This window comes from Thalassophryne amazonica, chromosome 5 (genome assembly GCF_902500255.1).
Source record: "Thalassophryne amazonica chromosome 5, fThaAma1.1, whole genome shotgun sequence".
Lineage (NCBI taxonomy): Eukaryota > Metazoa > Chordata > Actinopteri > Batrachoidiformes > Batrachoididae > Thalassophryne > Thalassophryne amazonica.
In genome coordinates this window covers 38,212,183-38,238,794 of record NC_047107.1, presented here as the reverse complement: position 1 = coordinate 38,238,794, position 26,612 = coordinate 38,212,183, and the positions used below count along the sequence as shown (strand labels likewise).

The window sequence follows — 26,612 nt, the reverse complement described above, 5'->3', positions numbered from 1 at the left end:
GCACGGGTCGTAATCTGTTTGTTTTCTGCTACTGTGAAGATGATCGAGTCATCTTTGAGTTCTTTGGGTGCAAAAGTGGTTTTGGCTGCCTCCGCTGATGAGAATCATCCTCCAGAGAACATCTTAGACGGGTAAATTTATTTGTTTGTTTAGTTTGGACCAGGATGTGTCAGATCGATATTTATGCTGTGCTGGTGTAACTTTATATGAACACGTTTAACTGGTACGGCAGGGCAAAAGCGTGGAAGTAATTTTAAAGGGGTCCAAATTGAGTCAAAGTACATTTGAACCTGCAGTTGAGAGCTTATGTTTTACGGAGCACAAGTTTTCAATGCACCACCGAAAGTATCGGCGCAGGCTGCTTGCCTTTCAAAACACCATAATCAGAAGTGTTTATACATCAATACACACACTGGTGGGATAAACATGAAAACGGACAGTGGGAAAAGAATGCATCATTTGTGGCTCTGAGTTTTCACAGAATTTAAAAGAATGAAGTGAGGAGAAAGCAGTGACTGACAGGAGGGACTCTAGTCATGGGAAAACATTGGTGGCAAAGGAGGGCATGTTTTGTCATGATCACTTAATCAAATATATGTTTTCCATCACAAATTTCACCTTTTCTTATATTTAATTTGTCGTGAATAATGCCAGCCATTAGTTAACATGTCCAATTGCAACATTCAGATGAAGACTCCTTATTCTTCTCCTTTTTTCTTTTTCTTCCCCTTCTTCTTCTTTCAGCTGCTTTCTTTAGGGATCACCACAGCGGATCAACCTTTTCCATTTCATCCCATTCTCTGCATCTTCCTCTGTCACACCAACCACCTGTCTAACCTCAGCTCATCCATAAACTTCATCCTCTTCATCTCCTGCCTGGTGTTTCCATCCTCAGCATTCTTCTCCCTGTATAACCTGGGCCCATCCTCTTCACATGTCCAAACTATTTCAATCTCTCCTCTCTGACTTTGCCTCCAAACGGTCCGACTTGTGCTGTCCCTCAGATATGTTCATTCCTAATCCTGTCCATCCTCAGCACTCACAAAGAAAACCACAGCATCTTCAGCTGTGCCTCCTCTCTTTTTGTTAGCAATACCATCTCTTAGCTATACAATCTGGTCTCACTTTCCCCTTCACTCTTGCAGATATCCTTCTATCAAAAATCAGTTCTGCCACCTTTCTCCATCCAGTCCACCCTGCCTGCACTCTCTTCTTCACCTCTCTACCACCCACTCCATTTGGACAGTTGACTCCAAGTATTTAAACTCATCTACCTCAGCCACTTCTACTCCTTGTAGCCACACTATTCCACTGTGCTCCCTCTCATTCAAATACATGTACTCAGTCTTCCTCCTACTGATGTTCATTCCCCTTCTCTCCAGAGCATATTTCCACCTCTCCAGGCTAAACGCAACCTGCTCTCTACTTTTACTTCAAATCACACTGTCATCTGCAAACATCATAGTGCACGGAGACTCCCGTCTGATCTTGTACTTCAACTTGTCCATTTCCATTGCAAACAAGAAAAGGCTCAGAGCTGATCCTTGACGTAATGCATACACGTATACCTCCAAGATTTTGAAATTTCTCATTGCTGTTGGGCTGAATAAAGCTGTACTCAAGATCACATACGTGTAGATTTATCCAAATTTCAAATTCAAATAGTGTGTGAGGTCACAGCTCCATTTCTCAGTTGGAATTTTGAATGGACCAGGGACATTCTTCTGTCCCTTTTCCTACCTCAGCTTAGTGAAGTTTCTTTGCTGAGTTTTCAAATCCATCCGCTTTCACTTATTTTGAAACATCAGACATAACTTTGTCCATTACAAGAACTGTTGGTGGTGTTTCTCTTCAGCTGTGAACAACAACAGTACGCTTTGACCATTATGTTTAAGGGCACGCGTGAGAATGATGTCACTCCCTGAATTCTCCTGTGCATAAACTTTCTGACAGTTGATGGAAGTACATTAAAAGTTATTTCTGTATGATATTGGTAAGGATGGTCTCCCATTGCTGATTCTGAATATTTGATTGTCTGTGTTTTGCCCCCCCCAAAAAATGGATACCCAGTCGAGGCCTGAAATTGGGTGTAATAATTGATAAAAGCAGCAATTGTCATGAGCAATCTTGAATGTTTTAAACTTGTTTAAAACTTCATGACATCAGGGTAAATTGTGATCCACAAAACATGAATAATCAGATTTAATTGGTGCAGCTCGTGGCACGCTTGTGTAAAAGTTGGTGAAAGTGAACATTTAGGTACAATATCCAATAATCAGGACGTACCGTTCATTGAGCAGAAGCCTCCATCTGATCCTCCTGCACAACAAGAAACTTATAAAAATCATCTTCCGCTCTTCCACAGAAGACAGTTTTGGCATGTTTAAAGAAACATTTTAGCTTTTTGGAAAAGTGAAAAGTGAGGGAAGGAGACAAAACGCACATGCAAAAACAATTTGGGAATCGTGGGTACTCTGATGGCAACACGGTGGTTTGTGGTTAGCACTAGAGGTGCACCGATCAGAATTTTTTAGGCCCATCACCGATCACTGAAATTTTGATCTGCCGATACCGATCAAGGCCGATACCGATCAAGTACATATTTGGATCATGCCCAAAATAAGAATATAGGTCCAATGTATAGGACTATTTTTGCATTAAAACTTAATGATAAAAACTAAAAACATGCATTCAAATAAAGAAACTAGAATAAACTGCCAACTTTTGTTTTATTACACTGGCTTTGTTCTACCAGCAAGCTTTTTTTTTCCCATGTTTTATGTTGCTCAGGTTACAGCCTACAGAGAATATGTTGAGAATGTAAAATACAGCCTTCATTCTATGGGGTTAAAATTGTCTTATTAATATTTGTAAATGCACACAGGGTGATCTACAAATAATCATTGATTTGCAGATGTGTTCAGATATCCACAAATGCAAATTTAATATTTGTAACTTGTAAATTGGTCTTTGCAAATAATGTATTTGCAAATATAAAACTTAATTTGTAAAAAAAAAAAAAAATACATTTGTAAAACTGGAAATTGTATATGTGAATTGAGTTTCAGCATTTGTGGATCACCAATTATATGCATTCATCGCTTTCCTCTGTGACGTAATTTTGAGACATTCTTTTCGCGAAATCCACAGATCCACAAACAAATCAATCAATCAATTCAATCATTTTTTTTTAACATAGTTGTCAGTTCCAGTATCATGGCACTTCATAATATAAGCAAATCAAATGAACAAAGCTTCTTTGTACTCTCTGTACCTCTACACTCATATGAAAAAATAAACAATCAAAATGCCTACTGATTCACAAATACACACTCACACACACTGTATATCCACTAGATGGCAGTGTGGTTCCATTAATTACACAGCAGTCTATTTAGATCTCTCAGAGCCATTTGACTCATTTTGACTTCTGATATGAGCTGGACGGACATGGACTACATTAGATGATGGCGACTGCTCTCCTTGTCCGTCCAGCTCATATCAGAAGTCAAAATGAGTTTACGTCACAGAGGAAAGCGTGTCATGACAGGACCAAGCGCTCCCTGCGCTACTGCCTGCACTGTTGTGATCGGTCCTTTTGATCGGCGCATTTTGCCGATCACCGATCAAACCGAACAAGGCGTGATCGGACGATAATGATCGGTGCCCGATCGATTGGTGCACCTCTAGTTAGCACTGTTGCCTCACAGCAAGAAGGTCATGGGATTGATTCCCACTTGTGGTCTTTCTGTGTGGAGTTTGCATGTTCTCCATGTGTTTGCATTGGTTCTCTCCGGGTGCTTCCTCCCACATCCAAAGACATGCAGGTTAGGTGGATTGGAAACAATAAATTGTCCGTAGGTCTGCGTGCAGGTGTGAATATGTTTGTCTGTCTATATGTGGCCCTGCGACAGACTGGCGTCTTGTCCAGGGTGTACCCTACCGCACGCTTTATGACTGCTGGGATAGTCTCCAGTCCCCCACAACCCTGAATTGGAGTAAGCAGTTGAAGATAAGTGAATGAGGTACTCTGGTGTATTCTGCGTTAATTGTTACATTCATGTGTGAGCAGACATAAAATAGTAGGTAATACCTCTTTTGCCTACTATTTTAAATGATCAGGCCCATTTCCCTCAATTATGAAAATGTTTAAAACATGAGTGTTTCAAAGGTTTTGAATGGTTTTGGAACAATGTTTTGAGTTGACAATGAGTAATGTCAGTACCGAAGAAAGGTTTTGCCATCATGCCCATTCACACAGTCTATTCATTGTTCACTTCAGGATTTTCTTTCTCATTCTGTTGTATATTTTGTCTCATGTTTGATGACGTACTGGGCATCACATTTCTCCTTGCGCTTTCTGAATTTGTTACCTCATGTGAAGGTGGGCACTGTTCCAGCAGGTGGGAGACATGACTATGGGACAAAGTTGCTTTTTTGATTGATATGGTGCAGCAAAGTTCACAAGGGCTTAATCAGTTTGTTCTACTTACTACTTTTACAAATAAGTTGGAAACGGGGAAGCATGGTGGCAAAGTGCTCAGTTCACTTGCTTCCAAAAGAGAAGGTTCTTAGTTCAAAACCACCTGGGGCCATTCTCTAGTGTAAAGGCCCAGTCACACGGCACTAATGACGGACAACAAAGCCCAAACAAAACAAGAAATCTGGACTTTTCTTGATTTTCACTGGCATCGTTTAACCTTCGCACAGCTTCGTTCCTCCAGTTGGCGCTCCGTCAGGACTTTTAAACCATTGAAAATTTTGAATGAATGCAGCCAAACACTTCAATTTGTCTGTATTTTGTTTTGCTGTCGTTCTTGATGATTCTTAATCGTTTGCTTAGTTTTTTGTAACTTTAGTGTTTAGTTTGACTTCGTTTGACTAGCTGAATATTTTCACACAGTACAGAAGCCCGTTTTGTGAACGCTGCTGTGGGGGAGAGATGCAGCTTCTCTACGTACAGTATTGTGTGTGGGTGTGGTGCTTCTGCCAGCTGCGTGTGATGGGCGAGTGTTGGCTGCTATCATGCCGTGGTGCTGGCGCGGCCAGGAAAATGTGTCGGCCTGCTCTGCCAGCGCATGGTCCGTTGTGGTGGTGTTCCAGTGCTGCACGCACCTGAGGAGGGAGTTGCAACACAAAAAGTCCGGCCGGTGTCCTCAGGAGCTGCAGCATTCTGTCCATGAACTCTGAAGGGCTTGCTGTCCTCCAGCCTGTGCAGACAGAAGAGCCTGCTGGCCGTTTCAGCATCTGACAGTTCAAACGTTTTGAGGAAGTGATCCTTGATTGCTGTGTATTTGTTCATAGCGAGGGGCTTTGCAGGAGTGCAATCAGCCTCCTTGGTGGGGAGCTGCTGAGGGCCGTCACGTCATAATAATATTTTGTGTCATCTGCTGTGATCTCTCAGAGTGAACTGTGCCTCGGTTTGTACAAACCAGGCGGCAGTTTACATAAGCGTGACTTTGAGCATCAAGTGTGGAAAAAGTTTCAGCTCGTTGCCATGGAGCTCCTGAGGGCCGACACAATGTAATAATATTTCGTATCTTCTGTGGTGATCTCTCAGAGTGGACTGCACCTCGGTTTGTGCAAACCAGGCAGCAGTTTACAGAAGCATGACTTTCAAGCATCAAGTGTGAAAAAGGTTTCAGCAGCAGCGGACATTCATGTGTGAATAGGGCTGTCACAATTATTACAATATTCGCCAATTGCAATTATTTTTCATATTCGCGATTACCGTGAATTATTTATTTTATCCACAATGCATAAAATGACTCACAATCTGACGTCATTGTGCTGCAGCCTCGCTCACTCTGTTTCACTCTCGTCTTAAGGCAGTACAATAACATGGAGGCTGTGGAGCGATCCGTCCTGCTGTTTGGATAAGATGGCCGATTAAAACAGTGGCTGTCTTATCCAAAACTCTCTAAAATGCGGAGTTTAAGGGCTGGTCACAACCCACCATGCGTTTTTTTTTGCCATACGTTTTCTGCAGATGCCATGACCACTACGTTTTTGTGAAAACGTACGGAGGCAGTAGCAAGAGGAGGGAGGGCGTACGTTCAACACATGTCTCTAGGAGTGTAACGATAAAGAGAGTTGACAATAAAGCAGTGTGGGATCGGCTTTTCTTTTGATGTGTGTGTTATGAGTGGGACCGGAGCGGCAGGTATTTTTCGGCGTCGGCGATGCATGAGCATGTCCAGCCTGTTACTGAAACATCACACAAGATGTGAAACACTGATAGAGGAATTTATTCACTACATACTTGATTACCAGCTTTTTAAATTTCAACTTAATTCTAATTTATATATGTGTATCACAATGTTCAAGATCTGATACCTACAATTTAATTCCATAGTATGTGGTGAGTAGCCTACTGCCGCCGTACGGATTTGGTTAATTCAGTAGTAATTGAATGAAAATGTGCTGCTTTGAATCCGTACTGAGGTAGTACTCACAACGTGCGTCATCTGTACTGCTGGTGAATCAGCAGCCTGACCGCAGAGAAAGTTCTGCATGCACTAAAACCTCTACGGCGTGTCTGCGTGCGTCTGCGTGCTCCTAAATTCATACTGAGGCAGTACTTATGACGTACGGATCTCCAAATTTATCCCACGTTTTTGCAAGTAGACTGCACGCACGTGCAAGCACGGCAGGTTGTGACCACGGCTTTACTGAAGGAGCTGTCGGTGTGTGAGTGTGTGTGCGCGCGCACGCGCGCGTAGTCAGCAGGCTGCAGACTGCGAGGGAGAGGGTGGGTGAGGGAGATTACTGAATGGAGGCACGACACGTTAGTCTGCTGACAACCATCAGTGCACGCAGCGAGCGCGGAGCAGAGAGAGGATTTTAACCCGAGTGAACGTGTTAAAAAAACAAAAACAAAACCTGGAGCTGCTTTTACTTCTCTCTGAACTTTCTTTTTTAAATGGCAATATTTTCTACTTTTTTGGTGGGGGGCAAAGAAGGTCTCTGAACTTTGTGATCTTATGTTCCCAGCCCTGACAAGGAAGCAGTGTGTCCCGCTGTACATCTGGAAACCTGAGTGCCATTTGCTTTACCGTTTTGAGAATGGGGCGCATTTCTGCAATGCAAAAAAAAAGGCAGGAGTGCGGCAAGGGCTACACACGACAATACGTATACATTAAAAGCAAACACATGCAGCTGCAAGGAAATCTACGAATGCAATGATGTGAAAATGCTGAGTATGCGTGCATGTCCGGTGTACAGACAGCGATTAGAGTTTTGTTATTGAGAGGTTTCAGAAATATTTGGCATGTTTGGAGTGTGTGTTATTTTAGTGGAGTGTGGTTAGTGTGGTGGTGTTTTTGTTTTATAAAAATGAGGTGTCTTATGAATCTTGAGCAAGGCTGTCAGTTTTTTTTTTTTAAATTAGAGCAAGACAGGGCGCGCAGCGCATCGTCAGAGTCTGAACCAGACAGTGAGGATTCTGATGATGAAGGGGATGATCCCTCTTTTGTTCTGGACGAGCAACCAGAGCAGGTGGATCCATTAACGTGTGCAAAGATCTCCACAGTGGGTCGGATTGTGCGCTTCTCTTTTCAGCTTCTCCAGGACTCAGGTGCTATAGAGCTCTGTCCCAGTGCTGAGTCCTGGGACACAGAGCAGGCTCCAGGCGCATTTCATTTTGTTCCTTTTGCTCTCTTGATTCGCAGGCTATTCGGTGATGGGGAAGTCAAAAGCTCATTCGTCCACCTTTTCTCCATGATTTGTGACTTTTAAACTTTTTTCCTTCATTCAGGAATCGTCGTATGCCGTGTCAGCGGGCCATAATGTGGAGTTGCATCAGGATGGGCATAAAATGTTCTTAATCAACATTTGGATCTGTTGTGGTGACCCTGAGTAAAAATAAATAAATAAATAAAATAAAAATGGAGAAGCTGAGAAGTTAGTTGGAAACATAGAAGATGATCGCGTTCGTTGTTTTTTTGAGTTACTGTCCATACAAGCTGACTGCATTGGATTAACCAAACAACCCACTCATCTACATTTCTGTTATAAAATGCCTACACTGGTACCAAGCAGGGAAAAATGAAAAAAGTAACCTTGCATTATTTATGGGGTCCTTGTTTATTCTCCTTTGAACCTCTGCATTACTTATTGACTTTGATTTTGTAGTTAAAAGAGCAGATAATGATGATGATGAACTGATTAGACGGTGGTGAACTCCAGTGAACATTCATGTACCAGATCAATGAAGATCAAATGATGAAGTTCATATTTAAAGTCTACAGTGAGCTCAGTGTCTATACAGTATGTGCTAGCAAATACATTGATGCTAATGCCAGTGACTCATGCTTTTTAAGCCATTAAACAGTAGTTCAGCAGCTCTAAAGTCTTGCATATATTGCTAGTTGTCAGTACGAATAACTGAGATTTCTTGTACCTCTGTGCTTTGTCTCTGTGGAGCTCTTCAACACCCTCAGGCCCTGGGATATAAATTTAAATGAGACAGCTTTGTTCTGTCGTGAATCTTAATATTAATTTTTTTTCTTGTCTTTGTCTGTAGGAACACTAAACATTTTGGATATCTACAGGGTTGTTTCCTCAGGAATTCATCATTCGCTTTGCTGTGCCCACAAAGATTTCTGCTGTGACACTGGAAAGCTACAATGGTATGGTGGCTGTGATGATCTACATCTGCAACTGGCAGTTGTATTTATTATTGATTGACCTGACAACTATTATGGCTGTGCTTAAATGTTAGTCTGTATAAAAAGTCAGAAAATATCTGTCAGAAAATATCTGTACAGCTCAAGGTTACTACAAACTTCTGGTTAACATCCATTGACTGGATATATACAGTAGATGTGTGTGTGTGTGTGTGTGTGTGTGTGTGTGTGTGTGTGTGTGTGTGTGTGTGTGGTGTATACAGTTGAGCTCAAAAGTTTACTTACCCTGGTGGAATTTTTGGTTTTTTGGCCATGTTTCAGAGAATATGAATGATAACACAAAAACGTTTTTTACACTCTTGGTTAGTGGTTCGGTGAAGCCATTTATTGTCAGACAACCAGGTTTACTCTTTTTAAATCATAATGACAACACAAACTACCCAAATGACCCTGATCAAAAGTTTACATACCCCTGTTCTTAATACTGTGTGAATTGCCCCTTTAACATCAGTGACAGCTTGGAGTCTTTTGTGGTAGTTGTGGACGAGGCTGTCTGATGGTAAAGCTGCCACTGAATATGTTTTGGACTTTATTTACATCAATTACAAAGAAATACAAACAATATGGCACTCTATGGTAAATCTGCATGGAGCAGAGAGTTCTCAAAAACTGAGTGACTGTGCAAGAAGTAGAAGAGTGAGGAAAGCCACCAAGACACCCAACAACCAGAGAGGTTACAGTAGTGTTCAGAATAATAGTAGTGCTATGTGACTAAAAAGATGAATCCAGGTTTTGAGTATATTTCTTATTGTTACATGGGAAACAAGGTACAAGGTACAGTAAATTCAGTAGATTCTCACAAATCCAACAAGACCAAGCATTCATGATATGCACACTCTTAAGGCTATGAAATTGGGCTATTAGTAAAAAAAAGTAGAAAAGGGGGTGTTCACAATAATAGTACTGTGGTATTCAGTCAGTGAGTTTGTCAGTTTTGTGGAACAAACAGGTGTGAATCAGGTGTCCTCTATGTTAGGATGAAGCCAGCACCTGTTGAAAATGCTTTTCTCTTCGAAAGCCTGAGGAAAATGGGACGTTCAAGAGATTGTTCAGAAGAACAGCGTAGTTTGATTAAAAAGTTGATTGGAGAGGGGAAAACTTATACGCAGGTGCAAAAAATTATAGGCTGTTCATTGCAATGATCTCCAATGCTTTAAAATGGACAAAAAAAAAAAAAAACAGAGACACGTGGAAGAAAACGGAAAACAACCATCAAAATGGATAGAAGAATAACCAGAATGGCAAAGGCTCACCCATTGATCAGCTCCAGGATGATCAAAGACAGTCTGGATTTATCTGTAAGTGCTGTGCCAGTTAGAAGACGCCTGTTTATAGCAAATTATTTGCAAGAATCCCCCGCAGAGTCCCTCTGTTAAATAAAAGACGTGCTGAAGAGGTTACAATTTGCCAAGAACACATCAACTGGCCTAAAGAGAAATGGAGGAGTATTGTGTGGACTGATGAGAGTAAAATTGTTCTTTTTGGGTCCAAGGGCTGCAGACAGTTTGTGAGATGACCCCCAAAACTCTGAATTCAAGCCACAGTTCACAGTGAAGACAGTGAAGCATGGTGGTGCAAGCATCATGATATGGGCATGTTTTCTCCTACTATGGTGTTGGGCCTATATATCGCATACCAGGTATCATGGATCAGTTTGGATATGTCAGAATACTTGAACAGGTCATGTTGCCTTATGCCGAAGAGGACATGCCCTTGAAATGGGTGTTTCAACAAGACAATGACTCCAAGCACACTAGTAACCGAGCAAAATCATGGTTCCCAACCAACAAAATTAATGCCTCGCAGATGTGAAGAAATCATGAAAAATTGTAGTTATACAACTAAATATTAGTTTAGTGATTCACAGGATTGCTAAAAAAGCACTTTGAACATAATAGTTTTGAGTTTGTAGCATCAACAGCAGATGCTACTATTATTGTGAACACCCCCTTTTCTACTTCTTTTTACTAATAGCCCAGTTTCATAGCCTTAAGAGTGTGCATATCATGAATGCTTGGTCTTGTTGGATTTTTGAGAATCTACTGAATCTACTGGTACCTTGTTTCCCATGTAACAATAAGAAATATACTCAAAACCTGGATTAATCTTTTTAGTCACATAGCACTACTATTATTCTAAACACTCCAAACCATCAACATGTCTATTAGACCCCATTCCTACCAGGCTGCTCAAGGAAGACCTACCATTATTTAATGCTTCAATCTTAAATATGATCAATCTATCTTTATTAGTTGGCTATGTACAACAGGCTTTTAAGGTGGCAGTAATTAAACCATTACTTAAAAAACATCACTTGACCCTATCTTAGCTAATATATGCCAATCTCCAACCTTCCTTTTCTCTCAAAAATTCTTGAAAGGGTAGTTGTAAAACAGCTAACTGATCATCTGCAGAGGAATGGTCTAATTGAAGAGTTTCAGTCAGATTTCAGAATTCATCATAGTACAGAAACAGCATTAGTGAAGGTTACAAATGATCTTCTTATGGCTTCAGACAGTGGACTCATCTCTGTGCTCATCCTGTTAGACCTCAGTGCAGCTTTTGATACTGTTGTTGACCATAACATTTTATTACAGAGATTAGAGCATGCCATAGGTATTAAAGGCACTGTGCTGCAGTAGTTTGAATCATATTTATCTAATAGATTACAATTTGTTCATGTAAATGGGGAGTCTTCTTCACAGACTAAGGTTAATTATGGAGTTCCACAAGGTTCTGTGCTAGGACCAATTTTATTCACTTTATACATGCTTCCCTTAGGCAGTATTATTAGAAAGCATTGCTTAAATTTTCGTTGTTACACAGATGATACCCAGCTTTATCTATCCATGAAGCCGGAGGACACACACCAATTAGTTAAACTGCAGGAATGTCTTTCAGACATAAAGACATGGATGACCTATAATTTCCTGCTTTTAAATTCAGATAAAACTGAAGTTATTGTACTTGGCCCCACAAATCTTAGAAACATGGTGTCTAACCAGATCCTTACTCTGGATGGCATTACCCTGACCTCTAGTAATACTGTGAGAAATCTTGGAGTCATTTTTGATCGGGATATGTCCTTCAATGCGCATATTAAGCAAATATGTAGGACTGCTTTTTTGCATTTGCGCAATATCTCTAAAATTAGAAAGGTCTTGTCTCAGAGTGATGCTGAAAAGCTAATTCATGCATTTATTTCTTCGAGGCTGGACTATTGTAATTCATTATTATCAGGTTGTCCTAAAAGTTCCCTGAAAAGCCTTCACTTAATTCAAAATGCTGCAGCTAGAGTACTGACAGGGACTGGAAGGAGAGAGCATATTTCACCCATATTGGCCTCTCTTCATTGGCTCCCTGTTAATTCCAGAATAGAATTTAAAATTCTTCTCCTTACTTATAAGGTTTTGAATAATCAGTTCCCATCTTATCTTAGGGACCTCATTGTACCATATCACCCCAATAGAGCGCTTCGCTCTCAGACTGCAGGCTTACTTGTAGTTCCTAGGGTTTGTAAGAGTAGAATGGGAGGCAGAGCCTTCAGCTTTCAGGCTCCTCTCCTGTGGAACCAGCTCTCAATTCGGATTAGGGAGACAGACACCCTCTCTACTTTTAAGACTAAGCTTAAAACTTTCCTTTTGCTAAATCTTATAGTTAGGGCTGGATCAGGTGACCCTGAACCATCCCTTAGTTATGCTGTTATAGACTTAGACTGCTGGGGGGTTCCCATGATGCACTGAGTGTTTCTTTCTGTTTTTGCTCTGTATGCACCACTGTGCATTTAATCATTAGTGATTGATCTCTGCTCTCTTCCACAGCATGTCTTTTTCCTGATTCTGTCCCCTCAGCCCCAACCACTGCCCCTCCCTGAGCTTGGTTCTGCTGGAGGTTTCTTCCTGCTAAAAGGGAGTTTTTCCTTCCCACTGTCGCCAAGTGCTTGCTCATAGGGGGTCGTTTTGACCATTGGGGTTTTTCTGTAATTATTGTATGGCTTTTGCCTTACAATATAAAGAACCTTGGGGCAACTGTTTGTTGTGATTTGGCGCTATATAAATAAAATTGATTTGATTTGAACACTACTGTATAGGCTTACGTGGCTGTGATTGGAGAAATTATGCACAGTGCAAGCTTTGCATTTTTTATCACCAGTTATCCATCTTCATGATGAAGTGGTATAGAGGAGGATTTTCTTAAAAAGAAGACCTGAAAGTTTAGCTACAAATTGCCAGAAGGTACATCTGAGATGCAAGCCTGAATTTGATCTGTTTTGGTGAAAGAATATCCTTCTCTGCTCTACTCTGCTATGAAGCAAAATGCATCACTTCTCAAGCTGTCAGTGATGTTAAAGGGGTCAACACACAGTATTAAGAAAAGGAGTATGTAAACTTTTGATCAGGGTCATTTTGGTAGTTTGTGTTGTCATTATGATTTAAAAAGAGTAAACCTGGTTGTTTGACAATAAATGGCTTCACCCAACCACTAACCATGAGTGAAAAAAAAGTTTTTGTGTTATCATTCATATTCTTTAAAAATGGCCAAAAAAAAAACAAAAATTTTGCCAGGGTATGTAAACTTTTAAGCTCAAATGTACATACAGTGAGGCAAATAAGTATTTGATTGACTGTTGATCTTGCAAGTTTTCCCACCTGCAAAGAATGGAGAGGTCTGTAATTTTTATCGTAGGTACACTTCAACTATGAGAGACAGAATAAAAAAAAACAAAAAAAAAAACAGAAAATTGCATTGTATGATTTTTAAAAAATTAATTTGCATTTTAGTGCATGAAATAAGTATTTGATCACCTACCAACCAGCAAGAATTCTGGCTCTCACAGACCTGTTAGTTTTTCTTTAAGAAGCCCTCCTATTCTTCACTCTTTACCTGTATTAATTGCACCTGTTTGAACTCGCTACCTGTATAAAAGACACCTGTCCACACACTCAAACAATTGCACTCCAACCTATCCACCATGGACAAGACCAAAGAGCTGTCTAAGGACACCAGGGACAAATTGTAGACTTGCACAATGCTGGGATGGACTACTGGACAACAGGCAAACAGCTTGGTGAGAAGACAACTGTTGGTGTAATTATTAGAAAATGGAAGAAACACAAGATGACTGTCAATCAGAACTACATGGGAGGCCCTGGTCAATGACCTGAAAAGAGCCGGGACCACAGTCGCAAAGATTATCATTAGTAACACACTACACCATCATGGTTTAAAATCCTACAGGGCAGCAAGGTCCCCCTGCTCAAGCGAGCACATGTATGTATGTATGTATGTATGTATGTGTATACGAGGTCTGTTAGAAAACTATCCGACCTTTTATTTTTTTAAAAAACTATATGGATTTGAATCATGTGCACTTGCATCAGCCAAGCTTGAACCTTCGTGCGCATGCGTGAGTTTTTTCACGCCTGTCGGTTGCATCATTCACCTGTGGGCAGGCTTTGAGTGAGCACTGGTCCACCCCCCTCGTCGGATTTTCATTGTCAGGAAAATGGCTGAGCGATTGGAGCAGCGCTGAATCAAAATTTTCCAGAAACTGTGAGAGACAGCCAGGTGGAAACCATTCGGAAGATTCAGACGGCTTTTGGTGAAGTTACTCTGGGCGTCACGCAGATTAAGGATCATTACAACCGGATTAAAGATGGCCCACCGCAGGGCGCGCCGCGCTTCGAGCGGCCATCGACAGGCTGAAACGACCAGATCATTTCCAAAGTGAAGGCTGTGTTGATCCGGGCCTTCGTCTGACTAAAAGAGAAATTGTGGAAGAGGTGTACATCAGCACTTTTGCGGCACATTCCACTGTTACAGGAGATTTTGTAATGAAAGACGTGCGGAGGAATTCGCGCGTCGGGACGGAGCCGGTAATGGCGCTAACAAAAAGCACGTCCGTGTTGAAACCATTCAGAAGATTCAGACGGCTTTCGGTGGCTTTTCAGTCGAGTGAGTATCCGAGAAATTGTGTAACAGCTGGGCAGGTCACAACTTGTCCTGTGAGACTTTGAACACGGACGTGCTTTTTTTCAGCAAGCTTGTAAGCTAAAAGGCTAACCTTGGTTCAGGTGTTTATTAAGTCATATTTTTGGGGACTGAGCAGTGGTTCTCTTATGGCCTGGATACACAACATGTGATGATAGCTGAACGAAGGAAAAAAGCCACAGAGTCACAAATCGTTGAGAAAAGATGAACGAATGAGCTTTCACTTTTCCCATCACCGAATAGTCTGCGAATCAAGACTGCAAAAGGAACGAAAGAGGAAAGAAACAAAGCTGAAGCTAACATTAACCTCGACACTTTAAACATCATGTGTCTAGAGCCACTGCTGGAGCAGTGTGTGTCTGCATCCTGCTTTGCATTCCAGGACTCAGCACTGCGACGGAGCTCTGTAACACCTGAGTCCTGGACAAGCTGTAAAGAGAAGCCTGTGTGATCCGATCCACCGTGGAGATCTGTGCGCACCTCAGTGGATCTACCTGCTCTGATTGCTCGTCCAGAGCAAAAGAGGGATCATCTCCTTCATCATCAGCATCTTCACTGTCTGCGTCAGACTCTGACGATGCACTGCGGGCTCCATCTTGCTCCAATGAAAAATAACAAAAAAAAAAAAAAAAAAAACTGAAGCGGTTGCTCAACATTTATAACATGCCTCATTTTTACAAAACAAAGACAAAACCAAAAAAAAAAAAAAACACACCACCGCACTAACCCCACACGCTAAATACTCCACCAAAAATAATACACACGCCAAACACGGCCAATTTTTCTCAAATCTCTCAATTACCAAAACTCTAAAGCCTCTTTCACACTGGCGTAAACATAGAGCATAGAACTGCATTTTGCGGCATTGTGTTGCGTTTAGAGTATGCCTGAAATGTGTGTGTACTGGGCGTTTTCACGTTTCATTGCATTCGTAGATTTGCTTGCAGCTGCGTGTTTACTTTTAATGTATGTGTTCTGTCGCATGTAGCCCTTGCTGCACTCCTGCCTTGTTTTTTTTTTTTTTTGCATTGCAGAAATGTGCTCCATTCTCAAAACGGTAAAAAGCAAACGACACTCACGTATCCAGATGTACAGCAGGACACACTGCTTCCTTGTCAGGGTTGGGAACATCAGATCGCAAAGTTCAGAGTCCTTCTTTGCCCCCCAAAAAAGGAGAAAATATTGCCATTTAAACTCACAAGCAAACTTAAAGATCCCCTTTTCTTGTTTCTGCAGAGAGAGAGAGGGGAGAGGAGGGGGAGAGAGAGAAAGCGATAGCACTTTCTCTCTCTCCCTTTTTTTTTTTTTTCAAAAGCCTGCTGTTTGTGATCACCAGGCGCTGTTGCAGTGTGATCGTGCAGTCAGTCACATGCACGTGCATGGGTTTGAGTACCTATTCTGATGAGGAACATGTACAGTTCTGATCACGCACGCACAGGCGCTGCGTACGCAGACCAGCCACACACATGCGCTTAACTTTTTCTCCAGCTGATTCAGTGTGTGGATGTGTTGTAACACACATACACGCACGCACAAAAGGACTGTCTTGTACATAATTCAGCGATTGAAACGTTGCTCAGAAAAGAATGCAGCCATTTGTGATCACACTGGGTTTTCTGTTTTTTTTTTTTTGTCACACCTCTGTCGATCAAAACTATTCACACGCGAATGTCCGCTGTTGCTGAAACTTTTTTACACTTGATGCTCAAAGTCATTCTTCTGTAAACTGCCACCTGGTTTGCACAAACTGAGGCACAGTTCACTCTGAGAAATCACCGCAGACGACGTGAAATATTATTATATATGTGTCGGTTGGTAGCCGCTCCACGGCAACGAGGCTGATTGCGCTCCTGCAAAGCCCTCCTGCTGCAAACAAATACGCAGCCATCAAGGATCACCTCCTCAAAATGTTTGAACTGTCAGACGCTGAAAGGGCCAGCAGGCTCTTCTGTCTGCATGGGCTGGAGGACAGCAAGCTCTTCAGAGTTCTTGGAGAGAATGCTGCAGCTCCTGAGATGACACCAACAGGACTTTTTGTGCAGCACCTCCTTCCTCAGGTGCATGCAGCGCTGGAACAACACCACCATCATGGACTGCTGTGCGCTGGCGGAGGAGGCCGACACACGCAGTGGCAGAAACACTACACCACACACCAGCACCATCTCTCCTTCACAGCAGTGCTCACAAACCGGCTTCTGTACTGTATGAAAATGGTCAAACGAAGCCGAACGAAATGGTAACATTACAAAAACTAAGCAAATGATAAGAAACCATCAAGAATGACAGCAAAACAAAATGTGGACAGATTGAGGTTTTCAACGGCATTCGTTCAAATTTTTCGACAATTTAAAAATCCTGACAAAGCGCCAGCTGCAGGAACAAAGCTGCGCGAAGGTTAAACGATGGCAGAGAAAGTCAACGAAAGTCCAGATTTCTTGTTTTGTTTTAGCTTCATTGCCCTTCATTAAGTGCAGTGCGACTGGGCCTTTAACAGTTTGCTTTGGTGTGGGCATTAAAAGTTCTGACTTTTCTCAGTAATTGTTGATTAACTTAACCGAATGGATCAAGTGGCCAATAGCTGCTAAATGTGCTAATGTTGTTAGCATCCAAAATTAAATCATACCATAATTTCACTCAGCAGAAATAGTGGTGCACAGATGTTTTAGATGCTCTGTTAGGAGAAGCAACCACATAAGTTATATTATCACCGATATTAAGACAAGCTTGGGACTCCGGCAAGGACGGTCGCATTCCTCCCCTCTCCTCTCCTCCTTTCTGCTCTCTATCTCTGCTCCGACCTTCAAAGTCCCATCTTCACCAGACTGTAAATTCTTCAAGTTATGATTTGGATTAACAATGGAATTGATCAGCTGGTCTCTCAACGCCATTGACACCATTTGTTTTCGACAAGGAGATCAGGGTTTGGGGACCCTGCGTGCCCTGATGGAACCTACCCAGTGGGCTTTGCTCTCGACGCCTGAGAGAATGGAGTGTGACATGCAGCTCCACTCACACATACACGTTGAGGATTCATTCGTATTCGCTTTTATGGTGGGAGGTTTGGTGCTGATTGGTTTGTGCGCTGCCCTGACCCACAGGAATATTAGCAAGACAGCTGCTTCCAGAATTTTGTCCCCTCATCAGTCCATCATAATTAATGAGTTGGGCAATGCTGTGTAATCTCAGACTGCGTGAACTCTTGAACTCAAACGCAAAATGGATTCAATCTCAGAGAAAATCACTGCATTGCAAAGGAATGTACTGCTGAGGACCAGAGAATATTCTTCATAAATTTGGACTCTCGATGGTCAGGGGTGCAGTAAATAGAATTCTGTATCTCTCCGCCAAACATCAACATGGCAGCCTTATCGGCTCCTGAAGGCCAAATTCCCTGCTCTTCTCCCAGAAGGATCTACAGCCTTGGTGAAGGAATTCACCCCCCCCCCCCCCCCCCCCCCAGCCTGCTGTTGCCTAGCAACATCAGACTTTACACACACATGGACAGAAACTGTCAGACTTTACACACACGGACAGAAATTGACAGAAATTTAACTCATCTGCACACGACGCATGTCTCCCTCCCTCCATTCCTATTACCCCCCCCCCGTGTCTCTTTACTCCCCCCAGCCTGGCTTCCTCCTTGCCACCTCGCCTCGAAGGCAGCGCGGTTTTTACTGCTGCAGCCTTCAACCCCCAGGCTGGGCGACGCGGGCCCCTCCTGCTGCGGCCTTCACCCCCCTTGCCTCAATTCGGAAGACGGACTACTTCAAGTTCAGTGCACATAAACAATGTCAAATGTATATGTGTTGTCTTTAATTTTGATGTGTGCCATTATTACAGGAAACAAGTAATAATTGTTGATTATTTGCTGTATCCTGTCTGAGGTAATTGGAGTGTAAACATAATTCCCCTTGTTTGGGATCAATAAAGTTGTCTGAAGTCTGAAGGTATTTGTCATAAAATGTTCAAAGTGACAGACAGTCCCCCACAACAGCTAGCAGTCGCAGCCAGCGGCCTCAGTGACGGTCTGAATCTGAACTCTTGACACAGTGAGGTGTCACTTAAAAAGGCCACATGACTATTTATACATTACTTTATTGCTTAAAACATCTTAAGCCCTGGTCAAACCGAATAATAAAGCCATGAATAATGAGCCATGTATGGATTTGTCAGAAATTTCAGTGATTATTCGAATAATGAGCCATGTATGTGATGTTCTTCTGAAGGAATTGCAGGAAACAGATGCTAAAAAAGACTACACAGGCTTTCTCAGAGTGGAACCTGCTCTGTTGCAGGTAGCCTGTCCTGACCTTGTAGCTGCCAGGTACTCGGATGGGTTTCTAACAGCCTTGTACTCACCACTAACATCCTCATTTGTCCTCGTAGTACCTTGTGCACAAATTGCCCCACACTATTTTTGGTAAATTTGGAACTTCTTGAAATTAGCGCCACGCTCAGAGATGAGCCTCATTAGCCAAATAATCTGCCTCAAATAGCCACTATTCTCCCACGTCTCGTGAATAACTCCACTCGTACCAAAAAAAAAAACAAAAAACAAAAACCACTACGTGGCTCATTATTCATCGTTCATCATTTGGTGTGACCAGGGGCCTCATGTACTAGGACTTGCGTGGACTTTCTGCTAAAAGTTGGCGTACACCAAAACCCTGAATCTGGCGTAAGCACAAATATATTCAGATGTATGACAGTGTGCGTAAGCATGAATTCACGCACGCTCCATTTGTACATCCCAGTGAATGTGGAATTGAGCGTGGAGCCAAACTACAAACAACAAATATGCAGTTTCATGTAAACATGCCCTTGGTGCATGAATTCCCCACGACGTCACATCAGACAACATGAACACAGAAAAGGAATTATACTACAGGTGACTAGAAATTACGTGGTGACACGCAGGGACAGTTTATTCAGTGCACTGTTAAACGGATTAATCATGAAACTGGAAAAATGTTCGTGGGAGTGTGTGTGTGAGGCTGCGCACACACACACGCAGAACAGCACGCACACACTGGCGTTAAAAAGGTGAGGTGCGCGTCTGCTGACAGTGTAACATTCACAATTTACACACACGTTTATTGATAAATACTGAACACAGGAAGCCTGTTAAGAAGCTCTGCAGCTCACCATCAAGCAACAATAAAAAATACATTAATAATAATAAAAACATACGAGGGCTGTCAATAAAGTATAGGTCCTTTTTATTTTTTTCAAAAACTATATGGATTTCATTCATATGTTTTTACGTCAGACATGCTTGAACCCTCGTGCGCATGCGTGAGTTTTTCCACGCCTGTCGGTGACGTCATTCGCCTGTGAGCACTCCTTGTGGGAGGAGTCGTCCAGCCCCTCGTCGGAATTCCTTTGTCTGAAAAGTTGCTGAGAGACTGGCGCTTTGTTTGATCAAAATTTTTTCTAAACCTGTGAGACACATCGAAGTGGACACGGTTCGAAAAATTAAGCTGGTTTTCAGTGAAAATTTTAACGGCTGATGAGAGATTTTGAGGTGATACTGTCGCTTTAAGGACTTCCCATGGTGCGAGACGTCGCGCAGCGCTCTCAGGTGCTGTCGTCAGCCTGTTTCAAGCTGAAAACCTCCACATTTCAGGCTCTATTGATCCAGGACGTCGTGAGAGAACAGAGAAGTTTCAGAAGAAGTCGGTTTCAGCATTTTATCCGGATATTCCACTGTTAAAGGAGATTTTTTTAATTAAAGACGTGCAGACGGGTCCGCGCGTCGGGACGCAGCCGACGCGGTGCGGCGGCACAGGAAAAACACCTCCATGTTGATAACCATTTGTAAAATCCAGGCGACTTTTGATGGCTTTCAGTGGAGTGAGTATATGAGAAATTGTTTAACAGCTGGACATGTTCCAACTTGTCCTTAAGGCTTCCAACAGAAGTGTTTTTCCTGTGGCGGAGCGTCGCGGCGGCTGCGAGCCGACGCTGCAATCCGTCTGCACGTCTTTCATTAAAAAAATCTCCTTTAACAGTGGAATATCCGGATAAAATGCTGAAACCGACTTCTTCTGAAACTTCTCTGTTCTCTCACGACGTCCTGGATCAATAGAGCCTGAAATGTGGAGGTTTTCAGCTTGAAACAGGCCAACGACGGTGCCTGAGAGCGCTGCACGACGTCTCGCACCGTGGGAAGTCCTTAAAGCGACAGTATCACCTCAAAATCTCTCATCAGCCGTTAAAATTTTCACTGAAAACCAGCTTAATTTTTCGAACCATATCCACTTCGATGTGTCTCACAGGTTTAGAAAAAATTTTGATCAAACAAAGCGCCAGTCTCTCAGAAACTTCTCAGACAAAGGAATTCCGACGAGGGGCTGGACGACTCCTCCCACAAGGAGTGCTCACAGGCGAATGACGTCACCGACAGGCGTGGAAAAAACTCACGCATGCGCACGAGGGTTCAAGCATGTCTGACGTAAAAACATATGAATGAAATCCATATAGTTTTTGAAAAAAATAAAAAGGACCTATACTTTATTGACAGACCTCGTATGTGAATGCACACATGCCCAAGTGCCCCCTCTGGTTTTCGTTGGGAGCAATTACATGAATAAGCTATTTAAACACAAGGTCCCCCCACCCCCCCCACCCCCCGTGCAGCCTCCAGTGTGCATTTGCGCACCACATATCATTTGAAGATTGATGGAATGAAAATGCTTCCTATTAACAGAATCAAATTCATTATGTGATGGTGCCTTTATAGCCATATGTGTGCAGTAAGTAGCTCCAATTACATTCGGGATACCGGCTTTTTCATCAAAATGCGCTGTAGTATTGGAATGTACCTGATGACATTTGGATGATTGCGGCTCGGTGCAAGGTTGACTGGCACACGCCTGACCAATCAGCCAGCTCATGCTGAAAAGCCCCTGATGCCTGGACGCCCAGTGTGGTCAGCTCCTGTGTCGTATTGCCCTCTGGGTTGACTGCAGTTCTATGCACACCTTCAGTATCAGTGGCCTTGGTAATCTCAATTAGTTTATGAGCCAATTATCCTCATTTGGAAGTAAGTCCTTGCATTCCCCAAATACACACTCACGTCGGATTGCACTATTTGCAAGGTCCTCTAACAACGCCATTGTTAGTACCTTTTATGCATCACTTTGCACGTGCTTTTATATCCATCCATATAATTGCAAACACATGGGTGTGTAATGTTCATCATTGTGTCTCTGATGTGCACATCACTCTGATGGCAGCTGTGGAAACGTGCGTACGCCAGCCAGGATTTTTGCGTGACGCACCGCACATTTCCACGCTCAAGTCACTTTTGATACTTCTGCAAGTGGACGTGGAGACGGGCGTACCCCAGGTTTTTGTGCTTACGCACGCTTTGTACGTGATGCCCCGGGGCTTTAAACTAAGAAGTTAGTAAAGTTGTCATGGATGGGAAAACTAGCTATAGAGACCAAAACTGGTTTTTGTACCAGGCTGTAAGCATGCTTTTTCCCTCCTTTAAAGTTCGACATTTTAACATGGACTCCTATGGGAACCAGCATACTTTTGGAGCCAGCCTCAAGTGGCCAGTCAAGGAACTGCAGCTTTTTGTAATTCCAAGTGGACCTCAGTTGGGACTGTCCAAGGTTACCGTTTGGTTCCGTCTCACCACACGTCTATAATTCAAAGATATTTATTTCATGAACATATTTAATTTACAGTCTTGTGAAATGGGGAAAAGCAGCAAATATTCCTATTTGAGAAGCTGTCGTATTGCGTTTGCTTTCATATTTTAAGAAATTTAATGCAAAATGACTGTTTAGTCAGTTGTCAGCATTTTTGTAGATGGGTTTTCTATTGATCATCTGATTAATAATTTAGGCACTAAGCTAAAATGTTATCAGTGATGACTAACTATTTGCTGCTGTTAAATGCCTTTTGAGACCAATAATATCAGAGAATAAAAAATCAGAGTGGTTCATTAGGATCACTTGAAAATGCATAAATTGGAAATTTAATTTTGTTATTACACATCTTCTATATGAATTTGCACAGTTGGAAGTTACTTACAGAGGATTCCTGATGTATTTTCTGTCCTCTCTAGAGGAGGTACAGTAGGTCAGTGGGACAGGAGTTGTGCTACCAATATGTAGACCCGGGTTAAGTTCCCAGTTGCACTACCTATCTGTGTACTTGTACATGACACTTCATCTGCATTGTCTAAGTACAGCCAGCTGTAAATTGGTCCAGTCTTTGCTGAAGAAGTAACTTGCAGTTGGACTGGAATGCCACTGAAGGGTGATTTGTAGACTCTCTTTCACTTCATGATATGGAATCTGGGGATAGCACCGGTGTCGCAGGCCGAATGCAGGATGACCTAAAAATTAGCTCACCCTGCCTTCACTGCGCATCGCATGCCTCATTTGGGACCACAGCACCTCATCTGAGTTTCAATACCCAAAGTGACCAAAGGGAATAATGTGATAATTAACCATCAGATGACAAAGTAAAACCTCTTAAAACATTCTAAAGTAAGTTTTAAGCAGAAACTAGGCCATTTTAAGCAGAAACAAGGCGATAAGTGAAGGCAGGGCATACTGATTTTTAGGGGGGACCGTTTGGTTGGAGAAACCGGCACCAACGGCCCTCAGGGCCTATAGATGATTAATGGGCTTTTACACTGCAAACGTTGACAGCATTAGATGCATCGCGGATCAGTCTAAAAAAGCATTATTCTCAATGAGACGCTTTGCGTTTTTGAAGCGAAGCTTGGCGTCGCGTCAAAAACTAAGCTAAAGTGACATTTCGCCGGGAGTGGGCATTGCCACTTGTCGTAAAGCTGCTGCAGTCAAAGTTCAACCCAGTCCAACTTTCACCGCTGTGAGCTGTGATGTAGCTTTGCGCTGTCCAATAGAAACAAGGCATCAAGCCAAAACACAGAAGACTACAGTGCAGATACGTGTCACAGGACTGCTCATTTATACACAGCAGTTTTTTGAAGAAAATCCTTTCAGGTTTTTTTTTTTACCTCAAAATTAATTTCTGATTACTATAAAAAGTTTCTTACATTAGAACACTTAAGTGTTCTAAAAATAGTAAAAAAAAAAAAAAAAAGTAAAAATAAAAGATTTTTTAGAAACCTTCATCTTCATCTGTAAATTAAAACCATACTTACCTGTTGTTTCAGATCACATGATGCCTTGATTAACATACTTGGACATTTATTTTTAGACAAATAAATATAACATGGAAATTAACGTGTACATTTTTAAAATCTGGTAGATATTCATATCTGCATTTGAAAAGAGACACTGTAAATAAATGCAAATGTTTATTATAAATGCAACAGGAGATGATGTAACAATGACTGCAGTGTGATTGGAAAGCAGGATTTCTTAATATAACATAAACCTCATGATATAATTTTTAATTGAGTCATTTCAACTTGTAATTATGTCAGAATATGTGATTGACTTTAATGCTGTGATCAGGACAAAGTAATTTCTAAAATATGAATTTGACTAGTGATTGTGAATGTTTTAAAATTGTGCACAATAGGGGTGGGGCTTCTACCTGTGCAAATGTCTTTTGACTGAGCTTTAACTTTTTGCACGTTTGATGATTCATTCATTTAATGTTAAAATATAAAACAGAACAGTTTTTTTTTAAATAAAATAGTTTCTGTTTAAAGAGGATTTGTTTTATTTAGAAGCATAGAAGCAGGTGTTGGTTTGCTGGACTCTCAGGACATTTAACTAGATGAAGGTCTCTTGTGCAGCTTTGACCTCTGTTGGAGCTTTGAAGACACTTTCTCCCATGTTGAAGAGATGTTTTCTTTTGACTGGACTTCATGGTGTTCAGCTCATCACAGGAAGTTTTTGAAGTGCGTCTGAATTTAGGTTGTCTGCACAGCAAATGTTCCTGATTGTGGGACAAATAAAAAAATATTTCTTAAAATATAAAGAGACACATTAAATAGTTAAAAAGACCCCCCCTCCTCGGAAAAAACAACCCCAAAAAATCTAAGTTATTTAATGTTAAGCTTTTTGTGGTCTCAGAAAAGTAACAAATAAAGCTATAGCTTTATTTGGTGAAAAAAATAGACTGAACCATTTACAAATTAAAGCGTTCACTCAGCTCAACTGTGCTAAAAGGCTAAGATAATGTTAGCTGAGCGTTAAACCTTCAGCAGTGCAGTAAGGTCGACTTTTATTTTTAATTTATTCTGGTCAACCTGGGTGTTTATATATATCCAAAAGTGAGGAATTTCGGATTGAGTCAGTCTGCTCCATCAACCCGGCTCCATGTCTTCCTCTGCCCTGGAATGAAGCCTGAACTCTGGCTCCTCCGTGAGGCTCTGCATGCTGTTGCAGTTCGATCGATACTCCACTAAGTCATCAGTCCTCCCTGGGCTCGGCAACACTCCAAACAGTAGCTGAAAAAAGCTTCTCCCAGCAGGGTGATGGGAGACTCGTTCTTCTTTTTATTTTAAAGCTCTTTCATGGTTCTACAAACGCAAATCCAAGATGGCGATCGCTCGGCTTTTTTGCATTGTGGAAAAAAACAGATTGTGATGTCATGATCTCCGCCTCCCTTGCCACATCCGACGCGATGCATCTGACGTCACTGACACGTTGGGGGGGGGGGGGGGGGGGGTTGTCTGCCGCAGCTGACGCCTTCAGTCTGAAAGGCCCTTCATGTCTTCTTGTTCTGAACAGTACTTTTAATCGCCTCTTGTCATCTCTCACAGACCAAGAGCCTACAGTTTGTAACATTCTTTGTCTAAACATGATATAATTTTGATGATAGTGATGATTTTAAGATATCTTTTTTCCCTTATTTTTTGCAGTCAAGCATCTAAATATTGAAAAGAATACCTCAGAAGATACTGCTCACTTTGACTCTGTTGCAGAGAAAGGTAAAGATTCCATCCATCTTTGAGGCCACCTTTGAAAACATGGCAAAATAACCGAAAACATGTATTTTCTTTGCAGAATTTGAACACACAGAAGAACATCTTCAGTCAAATTCTGTTTCAGTGAGTTGAAATTTTACTTTTCCTGTCTAAAACACAAAAGTGTATACCATTAATGGGCAACTCTATCACTTCTTGTTTTTATCTTTCAGTTAAATGGAACCACTGCAACACACCTTCGTTTTATCATCACCTCAGGATATAACCATTTTGTCTCAGTGCACAGACTCAGTGTGCAGAATTAACAGATTACAATTTCACTGTAATTATTGTCAAACATGGTCCCAGCCAGGATATATTTTTATACATATTTGGAATTTAATTCAAATTTAAAGGGCAAATCTCATTGTCATCAGTCTGTCTTGATAAAAGACACACAAACATCTTCCTTAATGCTTGTGTATCCTTTATATATGTAAGCCCTATTTTTAAATAAAAAAATACATACCATATTTTCCAGACTATATGTTTTTTACTAGTTTGAGAGGTTGTGTGACTTCTGACATTCTGAAGCAACTTATGTATAAACAAATACTGCATTACCATCCATTGTCATAGGATGGTACTGTCTCCACGTGACAAGCTTCTGTATACTAAATGAGGTACTGTGATTCACAATTGGGAACAGAAGAAGTTCTGAATGAAAAAAAAAACATTTGAGACAACAAGGCAACAGCAAGTCAGCTTATTGTATTGTCTTACAATTTTTGAAATGTTATAAGTAAAATGTGTTGAGTTTTCAAACATTTAACTGCACTGCACATTTACCTGAGCTGTGTTTCTGTGAAGGCTCTCAGTTGTCCAGGTGGTTTCCATATTAGAGAAGCTTGAATCTTTGACTGGACTGGGCTTCTTGACGCGAGGACGTTTTGCTTCAAATCACAGAAGCTTCCTTAGCTAAAATTCTTGCTCTGGTAGTCTGACTTCTGTCTTGACTCTTGTAGAGAACAATAACAGAAGCCACAAAAGCTGGAGTACTAAAC

The 26,612-nt window shown here is 41.7% G+C and overlaps 1 protein-coding gene across 1 annotated transcript; it reads left to right on the top strand.

The window, feature by feature from the left end:
* Positions 1-15: 15 nt before the first annotated feature.
* LOC117510343 (heat shock protein family B (small) member 11) lies at positions 16-26,081 on the top strand. Its single transcript, XM_034170023.1, is given in 6 exon segments — positions 16-131; positions 3,711-3,717; positions 8,525-8,630; positions 25,504-25,572; positions 25,649-25,692; positions 25,782-26,081. Coding segments are annotated over 6 exon segments (411 nt in total). The 5' UTR covers positions 16-39; the 3' UTR covers positions 25,875-26,081.
* Positions 26,082-26,612: the final 531 nt, after the last annotated feature.